Source organism: Achroia grisella, unplaced genomic scaffold (genome assembly GCF_030625045.1).
Source record: "Achroia grisella isolate CSIRO2021 unplaced genomic scaffold, CSIRO_AGI_Agris_v1 utg461, whole genome shotgun sequence".
Lineage (NCBI taxonomy): Eukaryota > Metazoa > Arthropoda > Insecta > Lepidoptera > Pyralidae > Achroia > Achroia grisella.
Window position 1 is genome coordinate 1 of NW_026712871.1, and position 13,269 is coordinate 13,269.

General features: G+C 37.1%; 1 protein-coding gene across 1 annotated transcript in view; it reads left to right on the forward strand.

Annotated features, from left to right (window-relative positions):
- Positions 1 to 577: 577 nt before the first annotated feature.
- LOC131845338 (uncharacterized) overlaps positions 578 to 13,269 on the forward strand; it is a gene marked incomplete at its 5' end in the record, with an annotated part of 32,325 nt that continues 19,633 nt past the window's right edge. Inside the window, 3 exons of the mRNA XM_059194388.1 lie at positions 578 to 722; positions 2,455 to 2,578; positions 3,046 to 3,200. Of these exons, the coding sequence (XP_059050371.1) occupies positions 578 to 722; positions 2,455 to 2,578; positions 3,046 to 3,200 (424 nt within the window). The remainder of the gene's footprint in view (positions 723 to 2,454; positions 2,579 to 3,045; positions 3,201 to 13,269) is intronic.

Below are 13,269 nucleotides of genomic sequence, written 5' to 3' on the forward strand. Positions count from 1 at the left end.
AATCTTTGGCAGAAAATGTCAGAGTTTAAAAGACTTAACAATGGGCTACTCGAACAAATACTCCAATAGACTATTGCTATAGAGTAAAAACAACATATACATGACTAGGCCCCTCACTGGACACGGCAAATTGAATGAACATATTGCATACCTCAACTTGAACATTGTGCACAACAAAATCTGCAGATTTTGCTAAACTGAAGAGGAACGTCACTACACGGTCTGTGGTTGTAGCCCACCTAGGCGTAAACGAAATAATTCCTTTGGAAAGTTTACACTCTATTCTGAGGAGATAAAAACCATCACTCCTAAGAATATCCTTTAATTCATGTCCTGACGGGTGTAGGTAGCGAACTCTGAAAAACGGCGAGCACAATAGAATCTTTGGATTTTTATCGGTGTTACCATCATCGTAGAATTAAACAAGAATATGCACATATATACTTTTTTATGTCTTCGAAATTTGAACTCACGACCTCTTCGATGTCAGTAATGTGCATACACGACCACGTTTGAAAGATTTGAACCAAAATCAACCAATAATGTATAAAGCAGTTAAGAACACGGTTCCATTTAGTTTGCCCGTTTTCAGACCCTTCTTGTGAGACGTGGAGGGGGAGAAGCTATATCCTTAGGAGTGCCCGTGGATTCTGGAGTCACTGCATTGAGGATCTACATTGAGGGCGCTGTGGAGCATGCGGTTTTATACCCGCCAAATGACGGTAATTATTATAACAATCATTATATGAAATACGTGAAGCAAAAACTTTGTAGCCCTTTTTACGAAAATTACGCGGACATTTCCCACACTTATCATTTATATAGTGAAGGTATAGATAATTCCAATATTTTATTATAACTATGCATTAAATCTATAAAAAAAACTTTATTAAAACTATTATTATTTGAAACACACATCACAAATCTGTCTAGATATTTCTATCCCATGTCTCAGGACAATTCACACAGCGCCATCTAGTTCAAGCTAAGCAGAGCTTGTGTTTTGGGTACTAGACAACTGACATAAATAAACATAGATTTTCTTTTGTATTTACATACATTGTTTGTATCGGTCCAGGTCTTTTCTATGTATATACATACAAACAATCATACTCATAAATTCAAATCTTTGTACCGTGCGAGGAACCCAACCTGCGAGCATCAGAAGTATCAAGTAACGCTATGTGTTTAACAGATAGACCACTGAAACCGTCGAAGTTCTATACTACTACACGTTAGTGAAATTATGACATGTAATCCCATGCGAAGACAGGTCCAACATTAACCTTGCAAACGCAATTCGAGTCACAGTTGGTTTACTCAGAATAATGATAATAATCAGCAATTTGTCCGCCATGCGGCTGGTATTAACTAGTTTACTCAAATTGATGCGAAAAAACTCATTTTTACACACGCACTCTATGGTGTTTAAGTACCTGTTCTTAGTATATCCTATAATAATAATAACAATCAGATCTCTCTCTTATAATTATAATAATAATAAGAGGTCTTAGATTCTGCCCGCATTGTACGCCGGTTTCTCTCCCTGGGGCCCTGAACCCCGGCCGACTGTGTTTCTGCCGGGGGCAAGTTGCCATCTCCTCTCCTTAAGAGGGGAGATGAGAATTTTTGTAAAATAATAATAATAAATAACAGAAATAACTGTACGTCACCAACAACAGACCAGATATAACACTACATGATAAGAAAAATAAAATAGTTTACCTTATAGATATTGCAGTACCAAACACGCATAATTTTCTATCCACACATACAGAAAAAAATTACTAAGTATATACTTACTAGCAATAGAACTAAAAATGCAATGGCAGGTAGAAGCAGTAACAACTCTACCAATTATTATTTCGTCTACGGGTGTCATTTCAGCTTCACCCACTTACTTTCATATTTCATACAATGAAATTATAAGACCAGAAGCATAATCATTGTGGCACTGCACTTACTGGGCCCAACTTTCTGCTGCGTGCTGCTACACCGACCACGACAATGTACCTGTCCCGTCTACATTACGCCACTAAGGAGCAGGACATTATCGATTATATTCGTACCAAGAGTAATCTGACATTGAGGGTAACGCAGCTGAAATCCGAGTCACAACGCGAGTTTCAAAGCGTTTGTGGCCCTGGTCCCCACCGACTTTCTGCCCACCTTCATGAAAGATGACTACTGGCCGAAAGGTGTGCTATATCGGCGCTACCGTGGCAGATTGCCGTCTTCAGTGCCGTGATCACACAGACAATATCATTGTATTAGTTTATAAATATTATATTATATGTATGTTAGTCTATAAGGTATTTATAATATGGCCTAGTTGCCTGAAATAAATGAATAAATAAATAAAAAAAAATAACATCTTAGTCCTTTATATAAACAACGTAATAGAAGTTCCACAGAATAAAAAAACTCTACATATTATGTCTTCATTTAATACAGCGCCACAAATTGATCTGTATAACGAGACATCTGTGAGCGCCTTTTCACCAGCCTCCAAGAGCGAAGGTCAGGCACCAAGGGACGTCTACTTGGTGTTCCCAGGAGTTGATCTAAATATGGACACGTAAGTTGATCACCACATGTTCCATCAACTCGGAATATTTGAATAATTTCTATACCCCTTGACAATTCACACGTCATCTAGTCCTATGGTAAGCAGAGCTTGTGTTATGGGTACTAGACAAGTGATATAAATACTATTTTGTAATTACATACATCTATACATATAAATAAAATTGGAGTCTGTTTGTAATATTGATATAACCATGTTTTACAGGCTTTGTCTGTCTAGTAATATATATGTTTGTTCCCTTGTATATATTTTTTAAGATGAAATTTCTGCCAAAAAAAATTCTGTTATTTACAGACTATACGTATTTCTGAATAATAATTTACATTCTTCTTTTAGACTCACTTTCCTTACCATCCGGCTAGCTACTATCAGAAGAATTGACAAGAACCTCAACTTATACCTTATTTTGTTATTTTTTATAGCGTAGAAAGAATAATTCCCATTCTTCTGTCCTTTAGACTGTCAGTGATACCAGCACATCCGTCCAGCCTTGAGCAATATTCCGGCATGGTGGGCGTGTGGCACCTGAGCGTGCGCTGCAACACGTGCGACTACCGACTGTGCATTGCTGCGCGGGCGCAATTACACTTTGACATCGAAACTGATACCCCAGGTATTCTTTGAAAATGTTTTTTTTTTATTCATTCATTCATACTTTTATTCATATATACTCTTGTATTATTTTACGAATGATAATGGGTTGAATCACCTGTCTTCGCTAACGGCATACACTGGCGGGGCACCAGTGAAGGATGATAAAATGGGGATGAGGTCAGGACAGTCAGCGAATCATTTGAAATTTACTACGATGTTTTCAAAGTGGAACTGTGGAGGTCAACCTGACATGGTACATTGCTAGCAATGGGGATATTCGTCCACATTACTCACAATCCCCTTCCCCCTCATCAGATTTAAAATAAATAAAAATTAAAGTAAACGCGACCTTATCGCTTATTTTAATGCAGTCTTCAGCAATAGATAATAGTGATTCAAGAGTAACGTTTATATGTACAACACATGCGTGTTATAGTATTGAATAAACCGAGAAATTAAGATTTGTAATGCGTCCATGCGAAGCCGGTACGCGTCGCTAGTATATAAAAGAAAGGCAATACCATTCCTGGTAGGAATGTTTAGTATCTTATCTACGAAATTTAAGTAGTACTGCAGTTACAATCAACCAAATAGTCTCACATACTGACATGTACGTAAAAAAACAATACACAACCTTTTTGGTTAGTCGTGAAAAAATGCAAAGTCATTAAAATTCCGGGTCATTACGCTCCACAGTCAAAATTGATTGAATATTCAAAACTGACTGATTTATGACTTAATTTGACTGTTTCAAACAGGGTTGTCAACTATTATAATCTATATATATATATATATATATATAACTAGAGGGTGTGTGTGTGCGCGGGCCTCAAGAGGCCCGCGAGGCGTTGTCGTTGATTTTTTTTGTGCAGACGGTTTTCTTTTCGAATAGACTTGGTTGGCAAGTAGAGTTGTCTGTTTTGATACGATTAGGTGACTTCCTATTGTAACAGTGAATTTTTGTTTCACGTGTACCATCCTGTGGCGAAACTTTGTATTGTAATGGTCACAATACAAAACCTAACCTAACCTACCTTTTTGTTTACTATATTATTCTGTGGCTTTAATTTTTATTGCAATGGTCACAATACAAAACCTCACATTACCTACCTTTCTGTATTAGTATACAGAAATGTATGCTTAGTGTTGCCACCTAATTTTACAAAAAAATCGCATGAAACTATTAAGATGAGATTTATTATAGATCCCCGTCACTCTTATGTTAGAATGTCGAAACAAAAAATTCCCACATTTTGGGTTTGCAAAATTACCTAAAAATCGGGGAAAATTTGTAGCCTAGATAATATTTCAAACCGAAATCTACCATGGCTCAATAAAGGCCGACTCGCTGCAGGGAAGCCAGGTACCCCAAAATGTATTCCTAAATTTATCATCAGAGATAAAATACTCGAACTCGGCCGCCATCTTGGATTTTTCCTTTTTGAATACTTTTAACTTATCCACTTTGGCGATTGAAACATTTTGTCCATACATTGTACAGAGCTAAGGTGACTCCTAGTAGTTCCTTAGTACTGTTTACTATGAAAATTAGTTAATACTTCGCACCGAGAGTTTCCATTCCTCAATACAAGTCAATTCGTTGCAGGGATGATGCCACAGAACTGAATTTTAAAAAGTTCTTAAAATTGTCATCATAGATAAAGTATCCTAATTCGGCCGCCATCTTGGATTTTTTATTTTTAAATACTTTTAACATATACACTGGTGATAGAAACATTTCATCCATATATTGTACAGAGCCCAGGTTACATACACCTAAGAGTTCCTTAGTACGGTTTACTATGAAAATCGATGTATGGTGTTGCCAGGAGATTTTGACAAAAACCACCTAGGGCCCTTTGAGGGATAATTTTGGACCAATGCTTATCACTGTTTTGTTCAAATTGACGAAAAAAAATTCCACGTTTTTTTACTTTTCTTCGAAATTACCCCAAAATCGGGAAAATTTTTTGGACCAGGTAATATTTCCCACCGAGAATTTCCATTGCTCTATAGAAGTCAACTCGCTGCAACGTTTAGTGGTACCCCAAAATTGAATTTTTAAAAGTCCCTAAAAATGTCAACATAAATTAAGTACCCTAACTCGGCCGCCATCTTAGATTTTTACTTTTTAATACTTTTGACGTATTCACCCTAGTGACAGAAACATTTCGTTCATACATTGTATAGAGCCTCAGTGACTCCTTCTAGTACTATTCTCTAAGAAAACTGATGTAAGGTGTTGCCAGATAATTCTGACAAAAACCACCTAAAATCAATAGAGGGATTGTTTTTGACAGATTTTCATCGTACTTTTGTTTGAAATGTCCAAAAAATATTTTCCCACTTTTTAGACATATCTCAAAAATTACCCTAAAATCGGGGAAAATTTTTATACCAGGTAATACTTTGTGTTGAGACACATCATATCTCCATAGAAGTCGACTGGCTGTGGGGTTGCCAAGTGTCCTAAAACTACATTTAAAAATATCCCAAATTTTCTCCGAAAAGCAAAACTCCCCTATCTCTGCCGCCATTTTGGATTTTTACTTCTTAATACTTTTGACGTATTCACCTTAGTAACAGAAACATTTCGTCCATACATTATGTAGAGCCTCGGTGACTTCTTCTTGTACTATTCCCTAAGAAAACTGATCTGAGGTGTTGCCAGATAATTTTGACAAAAACCACCAAAAATCCTTAAGGGGATGACTTTTGACAGATTTTCATCATTCTTTAGTTTGAAATGTCGAAAAAAAATTTTTCCACTTTTTAGGACCTGTCTCAAAAAATACCCCAAAATCGGGGAAAATTTTCATACCAGGTAATACTTTGTGTCAATAGACATCATCTCTCCGTAGAAGTCGACTCGCTGCGGTGTTGCCATGTGTCCTAAAACAACATTTAAAAATGTCCCAAATTTTATCCGAAAAGCAAAACTCCCTATCTGTGCCGCCATCTTGGATTTCTAAAATTTCATAATTTTCACTAGATGCCGGGTCCTTCGGCTATCCGACGCCGCACAGTGCGTTGACCTAGCACACTCGTAGGTACCCTATCAATTTCAGTTTTTAAAGCTAGACCTCAATTTCAATATTTGTCCCATGATGTATGGGTGTTGCCAGCGAATTCTGACAAAATTCCCCTAAAACCCTTCAGGGGACGATTTTTGGTAGACCAACAAGACTTTTTCATTTGAAATGTCGAAAAAAATTTTTCCCACTTTATGGGACTTTTCTCCAAATTTAACCCAAAATCGGGGAAAATTTTTAGCCCTGGCAAATCTTCTTACTGAGACTTACCCATGTTAGTAGGTGGCGTTTAGCTACGGGGTTGCCATGAGCAGCAAAAACGCGATTGAAAATATCCCAAAATTTTTCCAAAAACTAAATCTCCCATAGCTTGGCCGCCATCTTGGATTTCTGAAATTTCATAATTTTCCCTAGAGGCCGGGTTTTTCAGCCTCCCAATGGCCTACAATAGGGATCGGTAGTATCCCCGCAAGTACCCTAGGAATTTCAGTTTTTGGAGAGACACCCCAATTTCTATTTTGGTCAAACCATGTATGGGTGTTGCCAGCAAATTCCAACAAAACACATCTAAAACCCTTTAGGGGATGTTTCTCGATAGGCCTTGATGCCTCTTTTGTCAAAAATGTCGAAAAAAATTTTTCCCACTTTTTGGACCATTTCTCCCAAATTACCCCAAATTCGGGAATTCTTTTTAGCGCTGGCAATACTTCTTACCGAGACCCATCATCGCCCCATAGAAGCCGACTCGCTGCGGGGTTGCCCTGTACCTAAAAAATGACTTTGAAAATAATCCGGATTTTTAGGACCAATTTCACACGCCCCCAACTCGGCGGCCATCTTGGATTTTCGAAATTTCATAATTTTCCCTAGAGGTCGGGTCCTTCGAGTTTCCTATGCCCCACAACCGGAGTCGCCAGCACCCCCGCAACTACCCTGGGAATTTCGGTTTTTGAAACTGTAGAAAATTTTCAACCAGTTTTTGGCAATTTTTTCGCCGCCATCTTGGATTTTAATTTTTTGTTTTTACGCCATATTCTGGGTCCCGCCGAGACGTGCCAAATCACTCTTTGAACGGAATCGATCCGAGCGAAACTGTAAAAGTTAGCCGCCATCTTTGTCCGCCATCTTGGATTTTCCCAAATTTCGGAATTTTCTCGTGGTCACCCTAGCCAAAGGAACATTTCCCCCATACATCGTCTCGACCCCCGGACGCTCCTTCTGGGAGAACAACTATGTCAATCAGTGAGTGAGTCACCGTAATGCAGCTTTATATATTATAGACTAGAGGGTGCGTGTGTGCGCGGGCCTCAAGAGGCCCGCGAGGCGTTGTCGTTGATTTTTTTTGTGCAGACGGTTTTCTTTTCGAATAGACTTGGTTGGCAAGTAGAGTTGTCTGTTTTGATACGATTAGGTGACTTCCTATTGTAACAGTGAATTTTTGTTTCACGTGTACCATCCTGTGGCGAAACTTTGTATTGTAATGGTCACAATACAAAACCTGACCTAACCTACCTTTCTGTATACTATATTAGTCTAGGGTCAAAGTTTTTAATGTAGAGATCATAATACGAAACCTAACCTAACCTACCTTTTTGTTTACTATATTATTCTGTGGCTTTAATTTTTATTGCAATGGTCACAATACAAAACCTCACATTACCTACCTTTCTGTATTAGTATACAGAAATGTATGCTTAGTGTTGCCACCTAATTTTACAAAAAAATCGCATGAAACTATTAAGATGAGATTTATTATAGATCCCCGTCACTCTTATGTTAGAATGTCGAAAAAAAAAATTCCCACATTTTGGGTTTGCAAAATTACCTAAAAATCGGGGAAAATTTGTAGCCTAGATAATATTTCAAACCGAAATCTACCATGGCTCAATAAAGGCCGACTCGCTGCAGGGAAGCCAGGTACCCCAAAATGTATTCCTAAATTTATCATCAGAGATAAAATACTCGAACTCGGCCGCCATCTTGGATTTTTCCTTTTTGAATACTTTTAACTTATCCACTTTGGCGATTGAAACATTTTGTCCATACATTGTACAGAGCTAAGGTGACTCTTAGTAGTTCCTTAGTACTGTTTACTATGAAAATTAGTTAATACTTCGCACCGAGAGTTTCCATTCCTCAATACAAGTCAATTCGTTGCAGGGATGATGCCACAAAACTGAATTTTAAAAAGTTCTTAAAATTGTCATCATAGATAAAGTATCCTAATTCGGCCGCCATCTTGGATTTTTTATTTTTAAATACTTTTAACATATACACTGGTGATAGAAACATTTCATCCATATATTGTACAGAGCCCAGGTTACATACACCTAAGAGTTCCTTAGTACGGTTTACTATGAAAATCGATGTATGGTGTTGCCAGGAGATTTTGACAAAAACCACCTAGGGCCCTTTGAGGGATAATTTTGGACCAATGCTTATCACTGTTTTGTTCAAATTGACGAAAAAAGTTCCACGTTTTTTTACTTTTCTTCAAAATTACCCCAAAATTGGGAAAATTTTTTGGACCAGGTAATATTTCCCACCGAGAATTTCCATTGCTCTATAGAAGTCAACTCGCTGCAAGGTTTAGTGGTACCCCAAAATTGAATTTTTAAAAGTCCCTAAAAATGTCAACATAAATTAAGTACCCTAACTCGGCCGCCATCTTAGATTTTTACTTTTTAATACTTTTGACGTATTCACCCTAGTGACAGAAACATTTCGTTCATACATTGTATAGAGCCTCAGTGACTCCTTCTAGTACTATTCTCTAAGAAAACTGATGTAAGGTGTTGCCAGATAATTCTGACAAAAACCACCTAAAATCAATAGGGGGATTGTTTTTGACAGATTTTCATCATTCTTTTGTTTGAAATGTCCGAAAATTATTGTCCTACTTTTTAGGACTTATCTCAAAAATTACCCTAAAATTGGGGAAATTTTTTATAGCAGGTAATACTTTGTGTTGAGACACAACATCTCTCCATAGAAGTCGACTGGCTGTGGGGTTGGCAAGTGTCCTAAAACTACATTTAAAAATATCCCAAATTTTCTCCGAAAAGCAAAACTCCCCTATCTCTACCGCCATTTTGGATTTTTACTTCCTAATAGTTTTGACGTATTCACCTTAGTAACAGAAACATTTCGTCCATACATTATGTAGAGCTTCGGTGACTTCTTCTTGTACTATTCCCTAAGAAAACTGATCTGAGGTGTTGCCAGATAATTTTGACAAAAACCACCAAAAATCCTTAAGGGGATGACTTTTGACAGATTTTCATCATTCTTTTGTTTGAAATGTCGAAAAAAAATTTTCCCACTTTTTAGGACCTGTCTCAAAAAATACCCCAAAACCGGGGAAAATTTTCATACCAGGTAATACTTTGTGTCAAGAGACATCATCTCTCCATAGAAGTCGACTCGCTGCGGGGTTGCCATGTGTCCTAAAACAACATTTAAAAATGTCCCAAATTTTCTCCGAAAAGCAAAACTCCCTATCTGTGCCGCCATCTTGGATTTCTAAAATTTCATAATTTTCCCTAGAGGCCAAGTCCTTTGGCTATCCGACGCCACACAGTGTGTTGAGCTAGCACACTCGTAGGTACCCTATCAATTTCAGTTTTTGAAGCTACATCTCAATTTCAAAATTTGTACCATGTTGTATGGGTGTTGCCAGCAAATATCGATAAAATCCACCTAAACCCCTTCGGGGGACGATTTTTGGTAGACCAACAAGACTTATTCATTTAAAATGTCGAAAAAAATTTTTCCCACTTTATGGGACTTTTCTCCAAATTTAACCCAAAATCGGGGAAATTTTTTATGCTTTATAAACCTTTCTACTGAGAGTTATCCAAGTCCGTAGGAAGAGACAAGCTTCGAGATTGCCATGTGCAGCAAAAACGCGATTGAAAATATCCCAAAATTTTTCCAAAAACTAAATCTCCCATAGCTTGGCCGCCATCTTGGATTTCTGAAATTTCATAATTTTCCCTAGAGGCCGGGTCTTTCAGCCTCCCAATGGCCTACAATAGGGATCGGTAGTATCCCCGCAAGTAACCTAGGAATTTCAGTTTTTGGAGAGACACCCCAATTTCTATTTTGGTCAAACCATGTATGGGTGTTGCCAGCAAATTCCAAAAAATCCCACCTAAAACCCTTTAGGGGATGTTTCTCGATAGGCCTTGATGCCTCTTTTGTCAAAAATGTCGAAAAAAATTTTTCCCACTTTTTGGACCATTTCTCCCAAATTACCCCAAATTCGGGAATTCTTTTTAGCGCTGGCAATACTTCTTACCGAGACCCATCATCGCCCCATAGAAGCCGACTCGCTGCGGGGTTGCCCTGTACCTAAAAAATGATTTTGAAAATAATCCGGATTTTTAGGACCAAATTCACACGCCCCCAACTCGTCGGCCATCTTGGATTTTCGAAATTTCATAATTTTCCCTAGAGGTCGGGTCCTTCGAGTTTCCTATGCCCTACAACCGGTGTCGCCAGCACCCCCGCAACTACCCTGGGAATTTCGGTTTTTGAAACCCTAGAAAATTTTCAACCAGTTTTTGGCAATTTTTTCGCCGCCATCTTGGATTTTAATTTTTTATTTTTACGCCATATTCTGGGTCCCGCCGAGACGTGCCAAATCACTCTTTGAACGGAATCGATCCGAGCGAAACTGTAAAAGTTAGCCGCCATCTTTGTCCGCCATCTTGGATTTTCCCAAATTTCGGAATTTTCTCGTGGTCACCCTAGCCAAAGGAACATTTCCCCCATACATCGTCTCGACCCCCGGACGCTCCTTCTGGGAGAACAACTATGTCAATCAGTGAGTGAGTCACCGTAATGCAGCTTTATATATTATAGATATATATACATACTAATATAAAGCTGAAGATTTTGTTTGTTGTATGAACGCACTAATCTCAGGAACTACCTGGTTCGAATTGAAAAAATATTTTTATACTTACAAACTTTCGCATTTATAATATTAATAAGTTAGCATAGGGGATAAATGAACTTACGGTTCACCTGATGGTAAATGATTGTCCCCGCACATGAGCATCCGCAACACGACGAGAATTGCAAGTGCGTTGCCAACCTTTTAAGGAATAAGCTTTTCTATTTTTCCTGTGCCATGTGTATGAGTACTATTAATATTATATTTTTTTTTTATTTATTTAACTTTAATGCACAAAACCAATGTGTACATATGGCGGACTTAACACCATGCGGCGTTATCTACCAGTCAACCATGAGTGGTGCAGAGAAAGATTGTTGGCGGTGCACATATATATTTGATCTGATAATCAAATTATAAGTACAGCCTCAAGTTGAAAGTAAGAAAATATATATATAAATATAGAGAGAGAGCTATAGGGAAATACCAGAAATATGTGTAAAAGGTAGAAAGACAGTATATACTAGCTGACCCGCGCAATTTCGTCTGCGTTTCATTTCCACACCTTTTACAATATTTTTCATTGCAGCTCCTATTGGTCGTAGCGTAAAGTATATAGCTTAAATCCTTCCTCGACAAATGGACTATCCAACACAAAAATAATTTTACAATTCGAACCAGTAGTTCCTGCGATTAGCGCGTTCAAACAAAAAACTCTTCAGCCTTATAATATTAGTATAGATAAGTCGACAACCCTAATCATGATCTCAGTTCAGTTGTATTACGTAGAGTTAAAGGGCGTGCTCATAGTATTCAAGTATTCATACAAGACATACAAATACACAAGATGAGCGTCAGAAATTTAAATAAGCTAACAAGGATCTTGGGTTAAGTGTGTGTCGATACACACAGAGCAAATTTAAAATAAAAATAAAAATAAAATCTATATAAATCCGGCTCGAAGGCCCAAAGTATGTACTATGTGTAAAATAAAATATGTTACAATACGATACGGTGCCACCTGCTGTAAGTCAACTGTATTAAACCTGTAACCTTCCTAAGTGCGAGCAATATGTTGACAAAGTTTTATCGCAATGAACGGTATTGAAGCGCATAATGCATTAACAAACAAACAAATATTGATTTTAGACACCGCACACTTAATATCAAAATGCATTAAGTATAAAATCTGAAATTTTTGAAATCGACTTTACATTTCGGACTGTTAAGTCCATTACGTATAATAACAATTATTTAATTATTGCAGATTATTATTAAGCCTGCAATATAAGATTTACAACCGGTGTTAAATTGATTACAATACATTATTAAATACATCCTCAAAATTCAATAAGTTTATAATTTCCCTGCAAGTCATAAATTACAAGAAAAATAAGTTAATGTACTTTTACAATAAAATATTAATGATTCATACTAGTGAATACAGGTGTTAGTGTGGTATAACGGAATAAGTGGAGGCAATAAATCAATTATTTAATAACATTGGCATAAAACATGCTGGCACAAAACAAGTCTCAAGACATTAATAAAAAAAAAATATCTAACCTCGAAATGTCACGATGACAGCGCGGGCATATCCCCAATATGGCGACGCACTTTTTCTAGGCCAAGGACACAAACATAGCACTGCTTAACACAATCTTGATTTATAATCGGCAGATTCAAATGTCGAATGCTTTCTATGTACGTTCTCGACTCAACAATGACATCATAACCAGTTTTTTAAATCTTCAAGTGTTACGTGACTACATAATACTGTTGAAACCTCTGTACTGTGTTTAAAATGTTGTCATTATTAAAATAGCGTGTAAAACTAGAGGAAACGATTATAATTTAAGGAAAAAAATCCTATGAGATTATTGCTGTAACAATGGAGTCTAATAATGATATTTTACACAAAAGAATTGTAATGACAAGTTACATTAGTATTTTTTTTAATAAATCGCATTTAGAACCGTTTGTTATAGATCGTTATAATTTATATATTTTTTATATCAAGCAATCTTTGCATTGCATTTCACATTTTTATATTGAAATACATATAAAACCATTAATCATGGCATGGCATGGCATGATGTTGTTTTGATTCGCGTAAACAACTTAAAATCGTGATATTTAAAAATATTGATACGTTT